The following is a 21,928-nucleotide window of genomic DNA, read 5'->3' on the forward strand; positions in this document are numbered from 1 at the left end:
CCCTCCCGGCCGCGCAGGCGCAGGCGCGCCCCGCCCCTCCGGGCGCCACGTGACCGCTGCACCTGCTCGGGGCGGCGCCGTCGGTGGAGCCGCACGCCGGCCGGGGAGCGCGCTGGCGGCTCCGTGGCTCGGGGCTGCGCGCCTGTCAAGCCAGGAAGCCACTTCCCGCCCGGCGTCCCGGCGTCCCGAGTCCCCGAGTCCCGGAGTCCCCGAATGAGTCCCCAGGAAGGCGCGACGGCTAACAGATTATTTTTCTTTCCTGAGAGATTGCATTCCACCTGCAGCGCGAGTCCTACGCCCTTCTCGTCAACGCCGTCCACTAAGCACCGTGCCCAGGCCCCCGAGGGTCTCCCATGTCTTCAATTTTTTTTTTTAAAGCGAGTTAGAAATGGACATGCCCTCTCTGGGAGCGTCTTAGAGGAGAGCAACGGAACAGACACCCCCCCCCCCCCCCCCGCAACATGGGGGCTTGGGTTCGTTCCAGCACCTGGCCAAGTGCAGGCTGACTCCTGGCTCTGAAGCGCTGCACGCCCTTCAGCCTCCTAAAGACAGGGCCACATGACCGTCCCTGGGGGCTCCGCTTGGGCCTCCCTCCCAATGGAGCCCCACAAGCTTCTTCTGTGGCTCCCCTCGACTCTGACCCGTGCCCGCCGTGGCGTTCTCATGCGCTACCCCTGCGTCAGCCTCCTGTAAAGGGAGTTGGGGGTGTCCTGCCTGGGAGGGGCCACCGGATGCTACTGCATGATGAAGTTGCGGCAGGACTGGAGTGTAGCCGCTCAGAGAAAAGATGACCTTGAGCAAGCGTCCGACCTAGGGTGGGGAGCAGAACTGGCGGGCCCCCTGAAAGATGACTTAAACTGCGTGGACTTGCTTGGGAAAAGTTTATGAGAACAACATACCGACGAAGCGGGGAATCGGCAAAGGTTTGGGGAATCTCCAGCCTCATAGCTGTTTCTTGGTTCTTTCCAGATTTGCTTGGCCAACTAACTGGAGGTGCCCATCACAGGAGAAGCTGAGTCTTGGGGTGCCACTGGGTGTGGGCTGGGGAAGGGAAGGGTGTAAGGCAGTCATTTCTAAAAAGGAAGAAAGAGTTCTGCAAACCACGGGCCACTGAACTTGATATTGGGCCGGGGGAAATATTCGGGGCAGATGACTCATGAAAAATATTCGTGATCCCTCCAAAGAGGAAACATCAGTGACAAAAAACCACACTGACCTTCTCTGCCAACAGGAAAACCTACAGCCAGGGAAACATGGGGGATTCTATCCCTGGACCACAAGGAGACTTACCATGACTCAGTTCTAAATAATAATCTCAACTAAGTGGGTCCAAGTTTGGGGCTGGCCCATCAGATCCAGGGACATGCAAATTGTCACTAGAACTTCTCTCTCTTCCTGTCTTTTTTTTTTTTTTTGGCAAGTCCTGGGGCTTGAACTCAGGCCCTGAGCACTGTCCCTGGCTTCTTTTTGCTCAAGGCTAGCACTTGGCCACTTGAGCCACAGCGCCACTTCTGGCCTTTTCTATATATGTGGTGCTGGGGAATCAAACCCAGGGCTTCATGTATACAAGGCAAGCACTCTTGCCCCTAGGCCATATTCCCAGCCCCTCTCTTCCTGTCTTTGCCTCTCTGCATTGGCTTTGACTCCGATTAGGCGTGTGTGTGTGTGTGTGTGTGTGTGTGTGTGTGTCTGTCTGTCTGTCTGTCTGTCTGTGTGCACCAGTCCTGGGGCTTGAACTTAGGGCCTGGGTACTGTCTCTTAGTTTTTCTGCTTAAGACTGGCACTCTTTTTTTTCTGGGCGGGGGGTTGTTTTTTGTTTTGTTTTGTTTTGCCAGTCCTGGGCCCTGGCTTGTTTGCTCAAGGCCACTTGAGCCACAGCGCCACTTCTGGCCGTTTTCTATATATGTGGTGCTGGGGAATCGAACCCAGGGCTTCATGTATACGAGGCAAGCTCTCTTGCCACTAGACCATATTCCCAGCCCATGACTGGCACTCTTCACTTGAGCCACAGCTCTACTCCCAGCCTTTTGGCAGTTAATTGGATAAGAATCTCGTGGACTTTCCTGCCCAGGCTAGCTTTCCTGCCCATGAGCCTCAAACCTCAGCCTCTTGAGTATTTATGATTACAGTCACAAGCCACTGGGGCCCGGCTAAAACCTGACTTGTTGTTGTTGTTGCATGGCATGCTGTTCTATGCATGAGCCCAGTATTTACCTTGCTCCTGGCTGGTGGGCATGGGGATAAGTTTGACCTGCAGCTGCACAAAGGAGCTATTGCTGGATCTGCACACCCGAGGAGGAGGGGTCTATCTGCATGCAAATGCCTTGGAGGAGTTACAAGCCAAAAGGCTGGTACACTTAAGTTTCTGCGATTCCTATTACTGACGTGGTCTGCAAAGAGCTGAAAAACACATGCTTGTACCAAGTTGGTCTGCCTTGCCAATGACTAGCGGTGGGAGGTGCACTGCCCTGCGTCTTGTATTTGCACACCCCTGCTCCACTGATGCGGTCTTCCCCGTTTGCACACCATGTCTGCCGGTGGCAGGGTGAACCTCCGCGGGGGACCAGCTCCTGCAGGTTCACATTGCCCTCTCCCCATCAGATGGAAGGTTCTCTGCCCTTGGGCCCCCAGTGAAATCACGGAAGAGCAAAACATTGTTGGACCACAGTCTTCAAACAGGAAGGAACCCCAGAAATCAAGTCTAATCTCCTATTTCAGAGGCTTTTTGTTTTCTTCTTTTTTGTAAATGCTGAGGCTCAGAGAGGGGGAAATGACTAGCAGAAGATCACATTTCAATTCTATTGAGACACAAAGTCTTGATGAGAGCTAAACTGCTATCATCCCTATTACACACACACACACACACACACACACACACACACACACACACACACACGCTCTCTCTTTTTAAGACAAGATATCACTACAAGGCCCAGGCTGGCCTCAAAATGGAAATGCTCCAGTCTCAGCCTCTGAGGCCGGGAACTCCAGCATGCACCACCAAGCCCAGCGACTCTGGTTCAATTTCTTTGGCAGTGATGGGATTTGAACTCGGACTTCAAGCCTACTAGCCAAGTGCTCTACCATTTGAGCTATTCTCCAGTCCTTCTGCTTTACAGGTTTTTTCTTTTTGTTTTCCTGATAGCCAGGCAAGCTTTGACCCAAGGGGCCTCAGGTCCCCATCCTCCTTCTTTGGCCTCCAAGTTATAGGCATATAATCACTGCAGGCAGGGATTACAATTGTGTGCCACCACGCCCAGCCCCCAGCATCCTAGCAAAGGATTTATTGTGCAATTTTCTTCAGTGAGGGTAAAATTTTAAAGTTATAAGATCTACCCTAGTGACTAAAAACAGAGGCAACTTAAATAGGTGTGGAGACTGAAAAGACAATTCTGAGAAGTCCTATGTTTAATTACAGGAGCAGGGTGGGGATGGAAAGGAAGAGAGATATGGAGGAAGGTTAATCAGCTAACAGCTTTGAGTGGAAAACAAACAAAAGGTGGGTGTGGTAGCACACCCCTGTAATCCCAGCACTCAAGGTTAAGGCCCATGGATGCCTAGTTAAGAGGCTCGTTTAGGGTACAGATCAAGACTGTCTCAAATTGCCCCCCCCCATAGGAGACAAACAAAAGACCCCTTCTCAATACTGAGTCTAAGTTAAAAATCTTACCTCAGCCAGATATGGTGGTGCACCTGTAATCCCAGCTCAGGAGGTGGTACTGGGGCTTAAACTTCACCTTGGCTAGGCAGATGCTATGCCACTTGAGCCATGATCCAAGCCTTTTATTGATGTATTGATGATCCAGGCTCTTGTTATTTTTCAAGCAGAATCTCTTACGACCAGGTCAGTCCAGATAATGATCTTGCTGTATGTTTCCCAGCACAGCTGACATGACAGGCAGGGACAACCAGACCCAGTGTTTCCTTCTAAGATTGGGTCTCTTGACGTTTTTGCCTGGGTCGCTAGGATTACATGTGAACCACCAGTATGCAGCTTGCTGTACAAATTTTTATTAATAGATACTCTTGGCTGTGTGTGGTGGTGAGTAACTATAATATCAGCTAATGGAGGTGGGGCGGTAAGGGGCAACAATGGTTCGAGATCAGCCTGGGCAGCTTAGACCTGCAGGGAGAGCAGTGAAAAAGGCAAGCAGGGAGGGGGGAGAGTTGGGAGAGAGAGAGAGAGAGAGAGACAAATAACCTTGCTGGTCACTCTTGCTGGGATCCTGTCCTGGTACGTTTTCTGGCTGGTACCTGCAGGAACTTGACAAGCCCTTCTATTTCAGGGATGTTTTCTTTTGGAGAGTGGAGAATAACAGGCTGAGGATTCCTCCACCCTGTGTTGGTGAGAGACTTTGCAGCCGGTCATGAGGCTTGCTGTGAGTGTAGGGGGGGCGGGGAATCCCTTTCTCTCTTCCCTTCTGAATTATGGACCAGGGCTCCTCTCATAACCATTAACAGACATTTATTCACCTGCACACCCCTCCTGCCGGCATGGGAGAAGAAGCACAGAGGAAACTCAAAAGGGCAGTTCTGAATGGGTTTATCCAGCAAATCTGCAGGGGACGGGAGAGGAGGGGGAATGCAGGACAAAGGGAAGTGGTTTTAGGCTCCCAAGAGCACTAAAGGGGAAGGTTATGTAAGAGAAGTCATTCCTGGGGTGACAAATCCCCTCCTATGTTCCCTCTGGGCTAACGTTGGGAGTCTCCAACAAAAGGAATCTAGCCTGCCTTCAGACAGGAAAGGAGAAAGCAAGTGGTTTAAGATATATATATTTGCTGTTGCTTAATTAGTTGCCTCCAGCTCAAAATAATTTTGAGTCAGTCTATTTTTGGGGTGTATGGCACATTCTGATTTCCCTGAGGTGTCTGGGAGGAACAAGTAAACATGGTGACACTCCCTCCCCGAGTCATGGGGTATTGGGGGGCAGGAGGGGTGTCTTTCTGTCTTTAGGCTGTCTATAATGAGATGTTAAGAATGGGTAGCAATGCAGATAGCTCTTGCCCATAGATATTAACTGTACAAATGCATCTTGTCTGGTGGAAGTTCACTTGCCCTCCCCCTCTCAAGCCCCCAGGGAAGGAACCAGTGTAGCTCTCATTAAGCAGTCTTCCACCATTTCTCCATGCCTCTATATGTGTCTGCCTTCTGGACGCATCACTGAGCCAACTGCAGCGTCTCCCATCCTCCCTAATAAGCTGAGTTAAATTAAATCCTTGACATACTCACTTTTGTACAGGGCACGACTTGACCATTTTAGGAAAAGAGATGATTTTAACATTCCCCTTTGCAAACATGCCCCAAATATAACAGCCTCTTATAGTCATGTGGCTAGTTAACCAAAGACCACCAACCTTTCCTTTTCCATTGACCAAGGACTGGAAGCCCACCTCCTCACAGAATCAGACACCAGGAGAGAGCAGGTACCGCATGGACAGTACACAGCACTGAGACAGATTAGAAACATTCACTGCTCCCTGCACACTGGGGCAAGACAAGCACTGTTGACAGAATGCCATTGATGTTAATGACAGGCCTTTATTGTAAGCATCACTCGTAATGTTGTTCATTTGTCCTTAAAATAAGATGTTGGGGTACTGGCATTCTGACTCTAACTTACAGCTGCTAGGCCATTCCAAGGACTATCAGCTAAGTAGCCCCTTTAGTGGTAGGCCTGACTGTCCCCACAGTGGTCCACTTGCTTTGGACACTCCACAATAGCAATGGTTGAAGACATGCTCCAGCCCGCCTGCACTCATGGGCTGTGGAAAGCAGCATCTAAGGAAGACAGGCCTAGGTGAACTCTAGGTGGTGATGCAGCGGCCACTTCACCCAGATGGGAGTCGGAGCCCTTCTTCCCCTGGTCGGCTTCACAGAAGCCTTGTGATTGGCACACGGTCCTTTATTCAAATGATGAACCGTGCTTTGATTAGCACAGACAGTCCTTTGTGTGCATGAAGGTCTGCCATGGCTGGTGCACATCCTCTAGCTATCTTCCTTTCTGGCTAGAAAGTAGGCTTGTTCAGCTCCCTTTTTGAGTCAACCAGGAGATACCCTCCTGCGTTGCCCTTGGTGCTGCAAAATGAGTCTCAACAAATGGTTTTAGTTTTTTCTTGCCTACTTTTGATTTTTTTTTAAATTTTTATTATTAGTGTAGCACCAGGGCAGATGGTGAAAGTGGCAGCAGAGTGACAGGCCATAGAGGCAGCAGCTGCAGACCGTACGATCAGAGCAAGAACAAGGAAGAAAAGAGACTGTGGCTCTTGATCACTGGAAGAGTAAGAGGGAGCTGCTTCGCTTGGCCTTAAGAGCCAGGCACCCTAGAAACAGGACCTCTAACATTCTGTATTGCTAAGGGTCCCAACACCGGAGGCCTGTATAAGAGCTGTCACACCAAAAAGCACCACCACAGTTGCTAGTATCTGTCCACTGCCACTTGTGTTGACGCTGAAGATGACAGAAGCTGCCACAACCCTGGCCACTGGTAGTTAAAAACCCAGAGCAGGGGCTGGGGATATGGCCTAGTGGCAAGAGTGCCTGCTTCATATACATGAGGCCCTGGGTTCGATTCCCCAGCACCACATATACAGAAAACGGCCAGAAGCGGCGCTGTGGCTCAAGTGGCAGAGTGCTAGCCTTGAGCGGGAAGAAGCCAGGGACAGTGCTCAGGCCCTGAGTCCAAGGCCCAGGACTGGCAAAAAAAAAAAAAAAAAAAAAAAAAGCAACTCTGGGGGCTGGGGATATAGCCTAGTGGCAAGAGCGCTTGCCTCGTATACATGAAGCCCTGGGTTCAATTCCCCAGCACCACATATACAGAAAATGGCCAGAAGTGGCGCTGTGGCTCAAGTGGCAGAGTGCTAGCCTTGAGCAAAAAGAAGCCAGGGACAGTGCTCAGGCCCTCAGTCCAAGCCCCAGGACTGGCCAAAAACAAAAACAACCCAGAGCAATCAGCCACCAAGCTCGGTGCCTAGAACTTAAGTCTCTGCCTCTAGATCCCAGTGCAGCAGGCCCCCAGCTTGGGGCGTGGAGCTGTGAGGCCCCAGCTTCTGCCAGTCCAGCAACCCCTAGGCCTTGGGTACTTAGGAACTCAGGATCGTCAGCTCCTTGCCAACTGACTCAGCCAGCTGATTCCTCACTGCACTGTTTTGGGGGGACAGGCCCACAGATACACATAAAGACAACCTGAGCCTTTAAAGCTACAGCTCTTGACAAGTGAATGAATGCACCTCTTCCTTCCACAAGCCCAGCAGGCGCAGGAGATTCTGGGGGCGCGACCTGCGGCCCGCGAGGCCCCTTCGCACCCGCCTGGAGAGCGACGGGCGGGGGCGCGGCGCGAGGTCCGCCTGCTCGGGCTCAGGCCTGCGGGTAAAAGCGTGTTTATTTTCCCGCGACCGGTTTCTCGGGCAGGGGGCGCTGCGATGCTCTGGGCGTGGGTTTCAAAGCCGGGTCCGGGGCGCCTCACCGACCCCCGGGCGCTCCCTTCCTTCCCCCCCACCCCTGCTCCCCGAGTTCCCTCCCGGAAGCGGGCTGGGAGCCGCCGCCCGGCCCGGGCTCCGGACCTCGACGGCCGGGCGGGCGGCTCTCCCGGACCGACGGCGTTCGGGGGGATGTGGGCCGCAGCGCGGGGCCGCGGGGCGGAGGGCTGCTGCCCCTCAGCCCGCAGGCGGCCGGCGGGAGCCCCGGGGCCCGGCGCGGCCGCCCCGCCAGCCCCGCGCGGCCTGCGCGGCCCGGCGCAGCGCGGCCGGAAGTGCGCAAGCGCGGCCCCGGACACCGCGGGATCCGCTTCCGGGTCACGCCGCCCCGCTTTCCAGTCAGGTCTCCGGGCTCCCGCGAACCCTCGGCGGCCGCCGCCTCCCTCCGACCCGCCCGGCCCGACCGAGCCCAGCCGAGCCGGGGATCCCCTCCGGCCGGGCCATGAGCGCGGCCGCATGATGCGTCCCTGCCGCCGCCGCCGCCGGCCGGGAGGAGCCGCAGCGCCGGGCGGCCCCGCCCGGGCCTCGGGTGAGTGCGGCGGCCGCCTCCACCCCGCGCGCTGCCGGCCCGCCCCGGCCTCCACCCCGCGCGCTGCCGGCCCGGCCCGGCCTCCACCCCGCGCCCCGCACGCCCGCCCCGGCCTCCACCCCGCGCCCCGCACGCCCGCCCCGGCCTCCACCCCGCGCCCCGCACGCCCGCCACGGCCTCCACCCCGCGCCCCGCACGCCCGCCACGGCCTCCACCCCGCGCCCCGCACGCCCGCCCCGGCCTCCACCCCGCGCCCCGCACGCCCGCCACGGCCTCCACCCCGCGCCCCGCACGCTCGCCCCGGCCTCCACCCCGCGCCCCGCACGCCCGCCCCGGCCTCCACCCCGCGCCCCGCACGCCCGCCACGGCCTCCACCCTGCGCCCCGCACGCCCGCCACGGCCTCCACCCCGCGCCCCGCACGCTCGCCCCGGCCTCCACCTCGCGCCCCGCACGCCCGCCACGGCCTCCACCCCCGGTCCCCGGCTACAGTCCCCCTCTCGCCCACGCACCTCTGCGCCTGACTTCCCTTCCTGAGGTGGCCGGGCCACTCCGGTGGTCCGCGGGCCGCGCCCCGAATTGCAGCCTCAGCCTTTTGCCTGACCTTGGGTGTGACTGGGCTCCCCTCGGACTTCTCCTGGGGCGACGAAGGGCTTGTTTATGGGAAGGCTGTAAACCCTGCAAAGTGCAAAGGGAGAGTGTTTTATAGGCTTTGGTCCCGGAGCCTTCCCTGTCTTCAGGGCTCTCATTCTTCCCTCACTTTTACATCTACATCCCCAGCATTTCTCTCTTACTCTTGGCCCTCTTCCCTCTTCGGCACCCCAACAATGAACTTGGGATAATGATCTTAGAGTGATTGTCTGAAAAGGCGTCTGGGACAATCCAGCCAGCCACTAGAGCAATGGGCATCTCTCTCCTGAGTCAAGTCCATTCTAGTCATTGAATGGACAAGCGGTTTATTAGTTCGTGGACAATTGGCTTATTGTGGCAGTTGAGTTCAAGTTACAAGAAGCTGATGGAAGTGGGGGCTCTGTAGCCGCTGGTAATTCTAGGTGCTGCCCAAATCCAAGCCAGTGTGTTCTTTGCTTGTCTGCTGGGCTTCAGTGCTTAAGTCCACAGGACGATTGCTTGAGCTCAAGGAATTTAAGGCCAGCCTGAACAGCATAAGAGAGACCTGTCTCTTTAAATAAAAAACAAAAAGTTAAAGTTTCTCTTTCTTCTCCTTTCACCTGAGGAAAAGGGAAAAGTTACCCACCCTCCCAAGTTGATGTGCTCGTCTGTGTCAGGGTTGCCCGTCATAAGGGACTGAGAATCACCATTGACCCACACCTACCTCTCGTTTTCTGCTCTGGTTTCTATGCTGCTTTCCACAAACATGATCTGGTCCTGATTTCAGCTCTGCTTGCTCCTAAATTCTGACCTTGAAGAATATTAACTACAATCTTTGTGTCCCCAAATGAAATTCAGACACTTGCGGGGCCACGATGGTGTCTTGTGTTGGTCTGCCACTTGATGGCTTTTGAAACATGTATGTGGTCCCTCAAGGTCTTGTAGGTGGCAGAGATACCTACAAGATAATTTGGCTAGGCAGAGAGAACATATGAACCTTAAATGGGAAGAAATGGCTAGAGCACAGAGGTGTGAAGTTTTGGTAAACGAAACCAAGACAGACAGACCCATGGGAGGAGACAGCTGAGGATTGAGCCTGGATGGGTGCCCTCAAACCTAGTGGCCTGAGGTTAGCATTCCGCAGGGTGTAGATTAGGGACGCGGAAAGGACAGAGCCTTGAGTAAGAAGTGTGCTTGGGCATCCAGGACGGGGGGGCAGGGGGAACATTTGGCAACCTGGTGCAAGGTGCTGGGTAGGTGCAAGGTAGACGGGCAGTCTGAGGAATTCTGAAAGAGGCAGCTGTCTGCCAGCCTGTGGGGCCTCGGCTAGAGCAGTGCCAGCCTCTCGGAGTCCGAGCTTTTGCAGTGTCAGTAAGATGTTTTGAATTCTTAGAGTTCTCTGGCTCCATTTGTTTGGTGCAGCGTTCTCAACCCCAGGGCACATTTTAGGCTTTGGAGGCAGAGCGGGTTCCTGCCTGCTCCACCTTTTCTGGTACAGACTTGAACAAAGTACAAGCCTGGCTTCGGGACTGTTGTCCTCATCCTGAAGGTGAGCTTGTGATTGTGTCCGGTGAGCCACCGCTGTTGGGGGGGGGGGGCGGGCAGATCAAACGGTTTGTATGGCCCAGCACGTAGTAGGTGTGCAGTTAGCAGCCTTTTCCTGTCACTTGCTGTGTCTTCCATGGCATTTGACAGGCTGGGGTTTGAGGGAGTTTTGCATGTTGGTGGGTCTGATGCTGGGTCACAGGTACAGGAAGTCCCATTTCAGATGTGGAGTGAGGCTGGGAGCACCAGGCCAAGAGTCTCAGGTGTCTAGAGTTTTTTATTTCTGGAGTTGCATTCTTGAGTTGATTTATTGTGCTGGTTTTCTTTAGAAAAAGCAGCTACAGCAACAAACTAGCTGCTTCATTTGGACCCTCCACGTTGGTCGTGGCCTAGAAGGACGAAGAGAAGTGTTGGCTCCTGCGTCTAGTCTTTGGGGACTGCCTCATCTAGGCTGTGTGTTCAGGGAGATGCCACAAGCGTTTCTGGCCTTGAGGCCCCTTGCCTGTCCAGTGAGCTTTTCTCTGCACCCCTCTCTTGCTTAGTATGTAGAGTCTCCCCGACCCCATGTCTCAAGCTCCCAGCCCTCCAGGCCCACTCCTGGGCAGGACCTAACTTGGCCCTCTGTAACCCCATCCCCTCTCGCGCCAGTGCCCCAATCCCACGTCGGCTCTGCTCCTGCTCTTCTGTTTTGGAGTGCTGGAAGATGCCTGTCGAACGCCTGCCGGCAGGGAGAGGCTGGAAGGAGGTGCGGTGTCTGAGGGCACTGATGGCTTTGGGAGGTCTTCGGAAAGGCAGCGCGGGGCAGTTGGGCATGGAAGTGACGGGATCGGGGGCTGTGTGTGTGAAGGCTCCACTGGGGCTTAGTGCTGCTGAGTGCCGGGAGATGTGCGTCTGCCCAGGTGAGTGCTCATCGCACCTGGATCTAGGTGAGGTGGGGAGGGGGTGGGCAGGGATTTGGTGTGGTGTGGAGGGTACAGCCCCCTGCGCTTGCTGGGGGGGGGGGGTGCGGGATGGAGGTGGGAGAAGTCGGGGCGAGCGCTTGGCTTTTGACCTCAGCAGCGAAGTGGTTTATTGCGATGGGAGCGGGGTCATGATGATCTGGGTTGCGGGGGAGCTTGGGAGTTCTCTTTCGGCTGGCCTCGTGAGGGCGTTTCTGGAGAGGATGTGTGTACAAAGGGGAAAGTAGGACCCCAGGGCTCACCCGTTGGCCGCCTCTGGGGAAGTGCGGGAGGCGGGCCAGGCCAGCTCCTCACCACCTGGCCTCCTTCCTCTGTCCCTCCTGCTTACTGCAGTGCGTCTGCACTGTCCACGTGCTGTTCCACAGTGACGCGATTTTGGCGTTAAAGACCTTTCCCTCTCTAGAAAGGGAAAATAAGGTACTGTTGGCCGTACTGGTCTTGTGCCAGGCCTGCTGTTGGACACTTGCCTTAATGTTCTTGTGTGTTTTCTAAACTTTTAAGAATAGAAAATAATTTGTTCTTGGGTCATTTAAGAAGAAAATAGTGGTTTCACATGCTGTACATCACTGGTAGAGTTTGGGAGGACAAGCTAAATATTTCATGATTGCGAATTGATGGAAAGAACATTTAACAACACATTAGATGATCTGGATTCTGCACTCGCTTGCCAGGTTGATGAGAGTGTTGGCTCCCTGTGGCTGTCTCTCAGCTCCAGTCCTCTTCCTAGCGGGGGGGGGGGGGTCGGGGTGGGTCCAGGCAGTGGCCTGGGGTGAAGGTGCTTGGCCTCGACCTGTGGGCAGCAGAGCAGGGGGGAGCTCGGCATCCCCGGGCTGGGGGGCGCTGGGTCTTCTGTACTATGTCAGTGTTTATGGGAAATGCACTTTCTCTAGGGCCGTGGGGACTGAAGTCACAATGGGCCTCGACTGGCTTATGCGGGAACCACATCTATCGCCCACCCGCACGGAGCCTTTCGCTTGTCGAGGCGTGGCTTGACGTACAGTGAAATTACATATACACGTGTGTGTATTATATATATATATATCTATGGCATACATGCCTATACATATATCTCTTTCTTTTAAACAATTAGTGGGGGTAGGAGGGTCCACACAGCACAGATCCTGTGTCTGGCTTCTTTTCACTTAGCTTGATAGTTTTGCTTGATCAGAATTTTTTCCTTTCTTTTTTTTTTGCTCAGAAGCATGCTATTATATGACTAGACCATGTATTATTAATCTTCTTATGGTTACTTGGATGGTTTCCAGTTTGAGATATTATAGGAAGCAGCTCTGATGAGCTTTGTACACATTGTTGTGTGGGTATCCATACTCGTTTTTCTGGGTAACTGTCTAGAGGTGGGCTTGCTGAGTGGGTGTTTAAGCACTAGGCTGCCTCTCCAAGTGGTACTGTTACTTCTGTCAGTTTATAAAAACAGTCAGAGATTTGATCACATCATAGATGTGCACTGTTGGGCAGGGTCTCTACGAGGGACAGGCTTGTATTTTGCAAACGAACTTTAGATTGTTGTTTTATGCTGTGCCTGTCCTGGGGCTTGAACTCAGGGCCTGGGCACTGTCTCTGAACTTTCCTGCTCAAGGATAATGCTCTATCACTTGAGCCACAGCTCCACTTTTGGCTTTTTTTGGTGCTTAATTGGAGGTAAGAGTCTCATGGACTTTCCTGCCCAGGCTGGCTTTGAACCACGATCTTCAGATCTCAGCCTCCTGAGTTGCTAGGATTACAGCCTGAGTCTCTGGCGCTGTCAGCTTTGGATTTTAAACATTAGTAAGATAAGCTCATTGGAAAAGCATCTATTTGAATCAAGTTGCTGTATTTATGGCATGGTGACCCGTCACCGCAGCAGATGCTGAGGCAGGAGGACTGAGTATGAAGTCAGCCTGGGAGACCTTGGCAGGGGGGAGGGGAGGACCTAGGGCACGTGGATAGCACTCGGTGCAAGGTGTTTGTTGAATGTCTGGGACAAAAATACCCCTGGGCACCAGGAGGCAACATCTGAGGGACCATTCACAGTGCCGGGGGTGGGGGAGAGTGGTGGGGTCCTGTTGGGCTTGGTACCAGAGTACATGGACTGTTGGGAGCCACCACCAATGTTTGACATTGGAAGCTAGAGAGAGCTACCCCTTTGGTCTCTCAGTTCCCCAGACCCTGAGCTCCTCCTCCTGATCCACTGCAGTGTGTGTGTGTGTGTGTGTGTGTGTGTGTGTGTGTGTGTGTGTGTGTGTGTCAGGCACAGGCAACAAGAGGACCTGTGAACTCAGGAAACTCTTGGCCAGAAGGGATGGCAGGCTGCGGTGTGACTTTACTGAAGATACCTGATGTCTGGGTCAGCATCTATTTTCTGTTTCTAGAACTGATGCATAAAACAATAAAAAACAGGATAGCATGAGATGCTTCCGTACATGTGTAGATTATATCAACTTTGAATTTGCCTAGCTAGAAGTCCCCGTGACCTTGGACAGCCAGCCCTTTCCTCACAGTGCTCTGGCTGTGTGTGCTCTCCTAAGCTCTCTCCTGTCCTCTGGTTCTCTTTCCTGGGATACTCATGTCTAGTTCTACTTCAGAATCTCAAATCTACCACCGTTTTTAGTTCTCAGTAGCCAGGAAGTCCTCCTACCTCTCCTAGTCTCACAGATACAGTATCTGCTCTGTGTCTGCGAATATTAATTATAGCTTTGCTATGTGAAGTTTTCTTCTCCGTGCATTGTTCCTGCTATGAATTCCTTACCCCCAGATTCTCCCCTTCTTTTCCCCTCCCTGTGATAGTTACTTGATTTTATTGCTCACTAGAAGGTAATCACAAAGCCATCCTTCTTAAGCTGTTAGCAGCTAGCTTCCCCCGAGTACATTAAAGATGCATGTTAGGAAACATCCATCCCACACCTCGTTGTACCATCCAAACTTACATTAGCTCGGGAAAGAGTGATTAGAGAGAAAAGCCTCTAAGAGAGCAGGCTGGAACAACCATGTCAGCCCAGGCTGGGAATTTACAGTTCCCTTACTGCACTGCTAGGGTCAGAGATCTGCTTGTTGTTCCATTGCTCTGGACACACACACACACACTCTCTCTCTCTCTCTCTCTCTCTCTCTCTCTCTCTCTCTCTCTCTCTCTCTCTCTCGCATCTCACTTTCCGCATCCCTGCAGTGTGGTCTTATAGCGGCTAGAGCTCTGCCTAAGTCCCAGTTGCCGGTGCTCCCCGGTCTCCACGACAGCTGGTTTGTGAAGAAGAAACAGAGCGCTTCAGGTTTTACTAGGCTGTTGCTTTGTGGCTTTTCTGGAAGAAGTTGCTTTTTCCTCTTTAACTCCACCCTCATGATTCAGTCAGGAAGCAAGCCCCTGTGGTGCTGATACAGCGGCCTCCGCTCTCACTTTCCACCCTGGGCTTCCTGTTTTCAGGATGGAGGGAGGTATAAGCATTTGGAAACTGTGTCCATGGCTAGCGTGGCCTCTGGTGGCCCTGCCTTAGAGAAGCCTGTCAGCCACACATGCTTGTCAGGGACCCCACCATCTCAAGGTCTTTTACCACCTTTGCTCTTGGACCGCATCAGGGCTTCTAAAAGACTCCTGTATTGGTCCACCGGCCAGGGTTCTGTGAGTCCCCAGGAGATGAGCTCTGGCGTCCTTGGTCCGGGCAGCCCCACTGGGTTCAGGTTGTCCCTTTTGCTGCCTTGTTCCCTCCCGGCAGGGGCTTGCAGCGCCAGCCCACCCCCTGGCCCGCACTCCCCCTCCCCCTTTCCACAGCTCACCTCACATGGCTGGCCTAACGAGCAGCCAGATTTGACCTGGATTATCCCTGGGTCTTTCTTGAGGATGGTGGCTTATAGGTTTGTATTTAACACTGGGCTAAATAGAGTGCTGGCATGGTGGCGCTGTCTGTGATGCCCGCCCCTAGGGAGGCCGAGGTGGGAGGGTCATGGAGCCCAGTCTGGCCAGTCTGGACTAGCCCGTCCCAAATAAAAGCCAAACACCAAAATAAGTAAGAGAATTTGCCGGGCTGTGGTCCGTTTGGGTGTGATCAGAATGTAGAAGGCAGCGAGGGCTCCCACCTCCCAGAGAGCAAGTGACAAAGCAAGCCATGTCTCCAGCCAGCTCCTCATGCCTTTCAGGTCCCGTCTTGAAGGCCGGCATGCACCTTTAGATCCTCAAGAAAAGGCACAAAATGTTCAAGTGATGGTCAGTGCTGACCTGTGAGGTAAGAGCCTTTGTTTGTTAGCTGAGATGGTCTCACCAAGCTTGGGGGCCCGGGCTGATCTTGAACTCACGATCCCACGCTGGCATCACAGCCCCTTGTGTCACCAGTCCTGGCTGGCTGAGTGTGCCTCCTGACGGAGGAGAGTGTGATCCGTTTCCTTCCCCGGGCCCCCTGGCTGGATGGTGAGAAAGGAAATGGGTGCGTGTGGTCAGACGCAGAAGCGTGAGCCCGCCCTCCTTCCATCCGCTCACCGTCTGCCCGCCTCTCCCCATTGATGGCCCTCCTCGCTCCCTTCTCGGGACAGTGCTCTCGAAGCCCACACGCTGTGCACCGGTGCGCACCATGGGACCCAGAGGAGCCCAGGCCCTGTGCCGAGGCAGCCGGGTGGGCAGGCACCGGCGCCTGGCGAGCCATCCTGTGTGGCCCTTGAGGACCGGGCTCCAGGAGTGCTGCAGGGCTCGTGCTGAGGCCCAGAGGCCCTTGGGGTGCCCTGAGGAAGGAAGTCTCTGCAGGATGCTTGCTTGCAGAGAGAAGCTGGACTAGATGTAGCAGACACCCACCCCACAGCTGCCAGCAGCTGGCGGCTGGTTGAGGTCTGCCCGAATGCTCTCCATCCTCCTGACTTCCCCTGTTACTGTTTGTTTGTTTGTTGTTTTTTTTGGCCAGTCCTGGGCCTTGGACTCAGGGCCTGAGCACTGTCCCTGGCTTCTTTTTGCTCAAGGCTAGCACTCTGCCACTTGAGCCACAGCGCCATCTCTGGCTTTTTCTGTATATGTGGTGCTGGGGAATCGAATCCAGGGCCCTCGTGTATATGAGGCAAGCGCTCTCCACTAGGCCACATTCCCAGCCCCTCTCCCCTGTTACTTAGAAGTTTGAAGCTGTTTCCGCCTGGCCCGGGAGTGGGCTGTTATTTACGGGCCGTGCTAGCCGGTGCTTTTGTGTTGAGCAGTTCTGGAGAAGTCCTCGGGGGGCTGAATCCGCGCCCATTCTCCTAATCCCTGTGTTGTAGCCGCTGGGTTTGAGGAACTGCCGCCAGCCAGTCGCGGTGCAAGGCCCCCTGTCCCTTGGCGAGTCCTGCACCCTGCCCACATTGTCGGGCTCAGCTCCCGCTGGGCACGTGCAGCTCTGTCCCCAGGGCACCCCTCGGTGTTTGCTCTGTCTTGAGATGCCAAGCAGGACTGTAACCCCCCTGGCTTTATTTGCCACCAGTGGTTCCGCCCTGCGCAAACATGATAAGAGAAGGTGGTGCCTGGAGGAGGCTGTCCGCGCAGGCGCGGTTGCTGCTGGGGGAGGGGTCGGGTTCCTTTACCGCCTCTGGCAGTCCAGTGCCAGTCCTCCTTAGAATGGACTGGTCACCGGAGGGCACCCTCGCGAGGGGCGTGTCCAGACGCAGCTGTAGTCACCAGTCACACAGAGAAGAGCCAAGCGAGGCTGCAGCTCCGCACGAGACCCAGGGTCCCCTGTCCCCTGCCCGCGTCCAGGCCTGTGAGGCGGACTGACCAGGGCAGAGCAGGTGGGGTAGTGGGGTCCGGGAGCGGGCTGGTGGGGGGCGGGGGCTCTGGGTTTGCCTATGCGGTGTCTCTGTCATTGTCTGTGTGGCAGGGTGACCAGGTGGCTCCGAGCTCGTTCGTGTCGGTTCTCTCGTGCTGTCTTTAAAGTGGTCCGGCGTGGCGTGGGCCCCGTGGCAGGCGGCAGCGCCCCGCGCGGCCTCACGGCTCCGTGCGCCCCCGCAGGGGTTCGCGTTGGGAACCATGCAGCCCCCGGGACGCCGGCTGCGGGACGTGGAGCACCACCCTCTGCTGGCCGACGACAGCTACGACTCGGCGTCCTCGTCGGCCTCCGAGGCGGGACGCCGTGGACAGGGTGTGGTTCATCCGCGACGGCTGCGGCATGGTCTGCGCCGTCATGACGTGGGCTGCTGGTGGTGTACGCGGACTTCGTGGTGACGTTCGTCATGCTGCTGCCCTCCAAAGACTTCTGGTACTCGGTGGTGAACGGCGTGGTTTTCAACTGCCTGGCGGTGCTGGCGCTGTCGTCGCACCTGAGGACCATGCTCACCGACCCCGTGAGTGCCGAGCCCCGCGGTGCCCCCTCCAAACCCCGGCCTCCCTGTGGCACCGTGCGGGTGGGCCGGACCCGGACCCTCGGGACGCAAGAGGCCCAGGGCGCTGGACGTCACTCTCCTGACGGGCAGGCTTTCCGGGCGTCTCCTCTGCGCCCGCGCGGCCCCTGCTCCCAGGCCCTGCGCCCCGCTCTCCACCGACACCCTGCTTGTCCCCCCCCCCCAGCCCGCGGGGCAGCCTGTCAGGCAGGGGTCTGAACCCCGTTGCTAGGCTCATGAGCACGCTCGGAGAGGCGGGCAGCGCCACGGGATAAAGTGCCTTTGAAGTTATGGGGGTTGCTGCTTTCCACCACGGCGACAGGAAGGGCCTTGGGGGACCCTTTGCATGCGGGAGGGGTGTGTGGGGAAGGCCGGCCTCCGGGGTGTTGAGCGTGCAGGATGTCATCTAATCTGACACTTCTGGCCCTGCCCTGTCACACCTAGTTTCTCATGCTCACCGCGGCGCGCGGTAAGAGGCGGCCATGCGCTAAATGTCTTAACCTTCCTCTCCCCCATGACCGCTTGCCCCGTGCGGCAGGGGGCAGTCCCCAAGGGGAACGCTACCAAGGAGTACATGGAGAGCCTGCGGCTGAAGCCGGCGAGGTCATCTACAAGTGCCCCAAGTGCTGCTGCATCAAGCCCGAGCGCGCCCACCACTGCAGGTGCGCCCCGCCCCGCGCCCCTGGGCCAGCCCGCCTGGAGGGAAGCAGGAGGCGCCCCGCTGCCCGCTCCCGGGCCGCTCGCCCTCCTGAGCTCCGCTTCCCTTGGCCGTGCCGCTCACCGACGGCAGGCGCTGGCGTCTGTGGGACACGCCGGCAGACCCTGGGGGCCTCAAAGCGGATTCAAATCCAGTTCAAGTAGACACTGGTACCCTGAAGGTGCCCTGTGCCCTGCCCCTGGGCTTCGCGCAGTGCGTCCACCCCCTGCTCCCCAAGTCCTGACTCCCCCAGTCTGCTGTCCTTGTGGGGCACTGGCCAGCTGACAGCCTGTGTGCGCGGTGTGCGGCTAGCTGGCATAAGCGGCGTCCACCTCGGCGGGGCTGCCCGGGGCCCGGCGGGGCCCAGTTAGTTGGCGTCAGGTGTTTCTGAAAACACAGCTGAGAGCCACTTCGAGTTCAGTGCAAGGTGTGCGTGGACGGTAGAATCTAGCTCCAAGAACAAGCCGCGCGCGGCCGGAGCTGAGTGGCACAACACGAGTGTGAACTGGGTGGCAGCGTCCTTTGAAGGGGCCAACCATTTCTCTCCCGGGATTTGTTTCTTGGGGTTTTTTTGAGACAGGTCTCACTGTGTGGCCCCGCCTGGCCTCCCTCGTGCTGGGATTATAGCCACACCACCCTCCTAGCTCTTTCCGTGAATTTAAAAGTTCAACTTTTGTTTCTACTGAATCGAAAGGCTTATTTACTGCCTTATCAAGAGTAGGCCTGACCAGTTTAGCTGCAAGAGTGCGAAACTCGTGACTTTGGCTCCAGCCTGTGAGTCACGGACCTCCTTGGGGAGCAAGGACATTGAATTTAAAGGAGTAGCACGCTGCCTTGCGGGCGTGTGGGCGTGTGGTGCGAGGTGTGTCCTAGCCCTGCCCCGGAGCACGCAAGCTCAGTGCGCACTCTCCCTTTCAGTATTTGCAAGAGATGTATCCGGAAGATGGACCATCACTGCCCGTGGGTGAACAACTGCGTGGGAGAGAAGAACCAGAGGTTCTTCGTGCTCTTCACTGTGAGTAGGGCAGGTCTGCAGCCTCGCGTGGAGGGGGAGGGGCCTCGGCTGGGCTGGGGGAGGGGAGCACTGTTCCCCACAGCTCACTTCCCAGCAGACTGCTCTTGATGGGCAGTGACTCACGCCTCCCCCACAGATGTACATTGCCCTGTCGTCGGTCCACGCGCTCATCCTCTGCGGGCTGCAGTTCATCTCCTGCGTGCGCGGGCAGTGGACCGGTAAGTGCCGGCTGCGTCGGGCGGGACGGGGCGGGGCCCAGCCTTTAAAGGGAAGTTCACGGTTCAGGCCGACCCCTGCCATCGCGCTTCTGAGCTCCTGGAGTAACCTGATCATCCGTCGTGTGAGGGCTTTGAGACTAGAGGGCGATGACGGCCGCCCCAGCCCCGACTTGCCTCCTGCCCGCCGGCCTGACCTGGGCTGCTGCTGCCGGGATTCCTTGCGGGACTGCCACGTAGGGGCTTGGCCTCTGGGGTGGGCGGGGCAGCGCCAGGCTCGGGGAAGGTGGAGCCTCCCCACAGGCCGCCCCGCCCCCCCTCACTCAGAGAGGGGCCCAGCCCGCCTGCCAGGAGCACCCCCCTCGGTGAAGCCGGCTGTGCGCACCCACGCTCGGGGCTGACCGTGGCCACCCGGCTCGCTCTGCCCACAGAGTGCAGTGACTTCTCACCTCCCATCACGGGTGGTCCTGCTGATCTTCCTGTGCCTTGAGGGTCTCCTGTTCTTCACGTTCACGGCAGTCATGTTTGGCACCCAGATCCACTCCATATGCAACGATGAGACGGTAGGGCCCCGCCCGCCCTGTCCCCGCGCCCGCCCGCCCCTCCGTGCCCGGGTCAGCTGGGGCTGCGGCTGGCGTTGGCATTGGGGTGCGTGCACAGTCGCTCTGCACAGAAATGCCGGGGCCCCACGGGGCCTGCGCGGGGCTCCCCGGAACCGCTGCCCACTGGTCCTTTCTTGTGTCCAGGAGATCGAGAGACTGAAGAGTGAGAAGCCCACGTGGGAGCGGAGGCTGCGATGGGAGGGGATGAAGTCCGTCTTTGGGGGTCCTCCCTCCCTCCTCTGGATGAACCCCTTCGTCGGCTTCCGCTTTAGGCAGCTGCAGCTCAGGCCCCGGAAGGGGGGCCCCGAGTTTTGCAGTGTGAGCCTCCGGCCGCCGGGACTCAGTCGTGGACATTTGTTGTCGCTTGCGTCGACAGCAGTGGCCTTGCCCACGTCGGGACCAGCAGCAGGCGGAGCCATCCGGCCACCGCCGCGGCACGCGGCTCCACGGACCCAGGGCCAGTCCCTGGGGAAGGCTGTCCCCTTCCTGCCCAGCCGGGCCGTCAGGAGGCTGTGGGGTGCCCCGTGGGTCAGGAGCCCCATGTGCCAGGCTGCTCTTCTCGATCCGAGACGGCAGGCAGGGTGGCAGACCGGATGCTGTCACCAGCACCCCCTGACCGGAAGGGGCGTCTCCACAGAGACCTGGCGGTTCACGTGTGCATCCATCTGTGTGTGGTCTGTGTGCGCGTGCATGTGTGGTCAAAACTGGCAGTGTTGTTGAGGCAATGTGACATAGACTGGCTGTGTACAGCAAACAAGCTATTTTTTCGACACCCGCCGTTTCAGGGAAGTGGGGGTGCGCTGGCGGCCCCGTGGGGCTCCTGTGAATGTATCGTGTGTGGCGAGCCGGATCCAAGAGAGCAGTCATCCCGCGGGGCCTCCGCGGCCTCGCGTTTGCATTTTACTTTCAGACCCAGAGCGCTCGAGGGCTCGCGCGGGGCCTTCCCCGCTCCGGCCGCACCGCGGCCCCTCTGGGCTCACGCGCCGCGCCGGTGGCTTTGGTTTCTGTGTTTGTTTCTCTACCCACAGCCAGGTGATACGACTGGACCCTTGGTGCGAGCCTAACATTATGCCCGGAAGCAAACAGCTCCCTCCGCGGGGCTTGCCTTAAACCTGCCCGCTGCCCCTTTGCTGCTGACCGGGAGGAGGCGCTGCGCCCCGCCCCCAGGGCCCGTGGCGTCTCCGCCTGGGGCCGGCCGCCTTCCTGTCCGTGGTGTGTCGGCCTCTGCGGCGACCGGCGGGGGGCCAGCCTGCGGGAAGGGAGCCCCTGCAGAGGGGACGGACTCAGCCACAGGTCACCGCGGCTCACCAGGACCGCGGGCCGCGGAGATTGTGTCCAGTAGTTCCTGCACACCGTGTCTGGCTTGGACGCGTGTGGGAGGCTTTTAGTATGTACAACCTGTTCAATCAGAGTCACTAGCAAAGCGGGTGACACCGCGAGACTTGGCGAATCAAGTATACTTGACTTTCAACCTCCTTTCAATGTAATTTTTATATGAATAAAGTAACCAATGGACAGTTCTCACACCATTTCCTGTGTGTTCAGTGTGGGGTCTTCCTGATGGCCTCTGCCTCGGGGTTCGGCCTGGGTCTTTCTGGGTGGCTGCTGTCCTGGTGTGGCTCAGCCCCTCGGGTCAGACCTCCAGAACCGCTTCTGCCCTCCACAGGCGAGGCCAGCGCGCGGGGGGCCGTCGGGGACGTAACGCAAGTCTGTCTTGGCTTCCTCTAAGGGGCCCCAGAGTCACTTGTAAGTGTGCACAAGCGACAGACGTCTCCCTCAGAGGCCTGAGGTGAGGCTCAAGCAGGAGAGAGGCTGTCTAGCAAGTGCAGGGGCCTGAGTCCAAACCCCAGTGTGGGAAAAGAAAACCTCTGATCCACATTGCCAAGTACTTAGAGGTTTTGTTTTTTACCTCACTTATTTTCTGTTAACCAGTCCTGGGAATTGAACCCAGGGCCTGGGCACTGTTCCTGAGCTT

The 21,928-nt window shown here is 57.0% G+C and overlaps 1 protein-coding gene across 1 annotated transcript; it reads left to right on the forward strand.

The window, feature by feature from the left end:
* Positions 1 to 7,798: 7,798 nt before the first annotated feature.
* Zdhhc7 (zinc finger DHHC-type palmitoyltransferase 7) lies at positions 7,799 to 21,482 on the forward strand. The gene is given in 12 exon segments (XM_048355008.1): positions 7,799 to 8,001; positions 15,238 to 15,323; positions 17,057 to 17,170; positions 17,172 to 17,237; positions 17,239 to 17,388; positions 17,963 to 18,020; positions 18,023 to 18,086; positions 19,040 to 19,136; positions 19,273 to 19,354; positions 19,783 to 19,811; positions 19,813 to 19,914; positions 20,098 to 21,482. Coding segments are annotated over 10 exon segments (1,320 nt in total). The 5' UTR covers positions 7,799 to 8,001; positions 15,238 to 15,323; positions 17,057 to 17,074; the 3' UTR covers positions 20,674 to 21,482.
* Positions 21,483 to 21,928: the final 446 nt, after the last annotated feature.

Source organism: Perognathus longimembris, chromosome 10, assembly GCF_023159225.1.
Source record: "Perognathus longimembris pacificus isolate PPM17 chromosome 10, ASM2315922v1, whole genome shotgun sequence".
Classification (NCBI taxonomy): domain Eukaryota; kingdom Metazoa; phylum Chordata; class Mammalia; order Rodentia; family Heteromyidae; genus Perognathus; species Perognathus longimembris.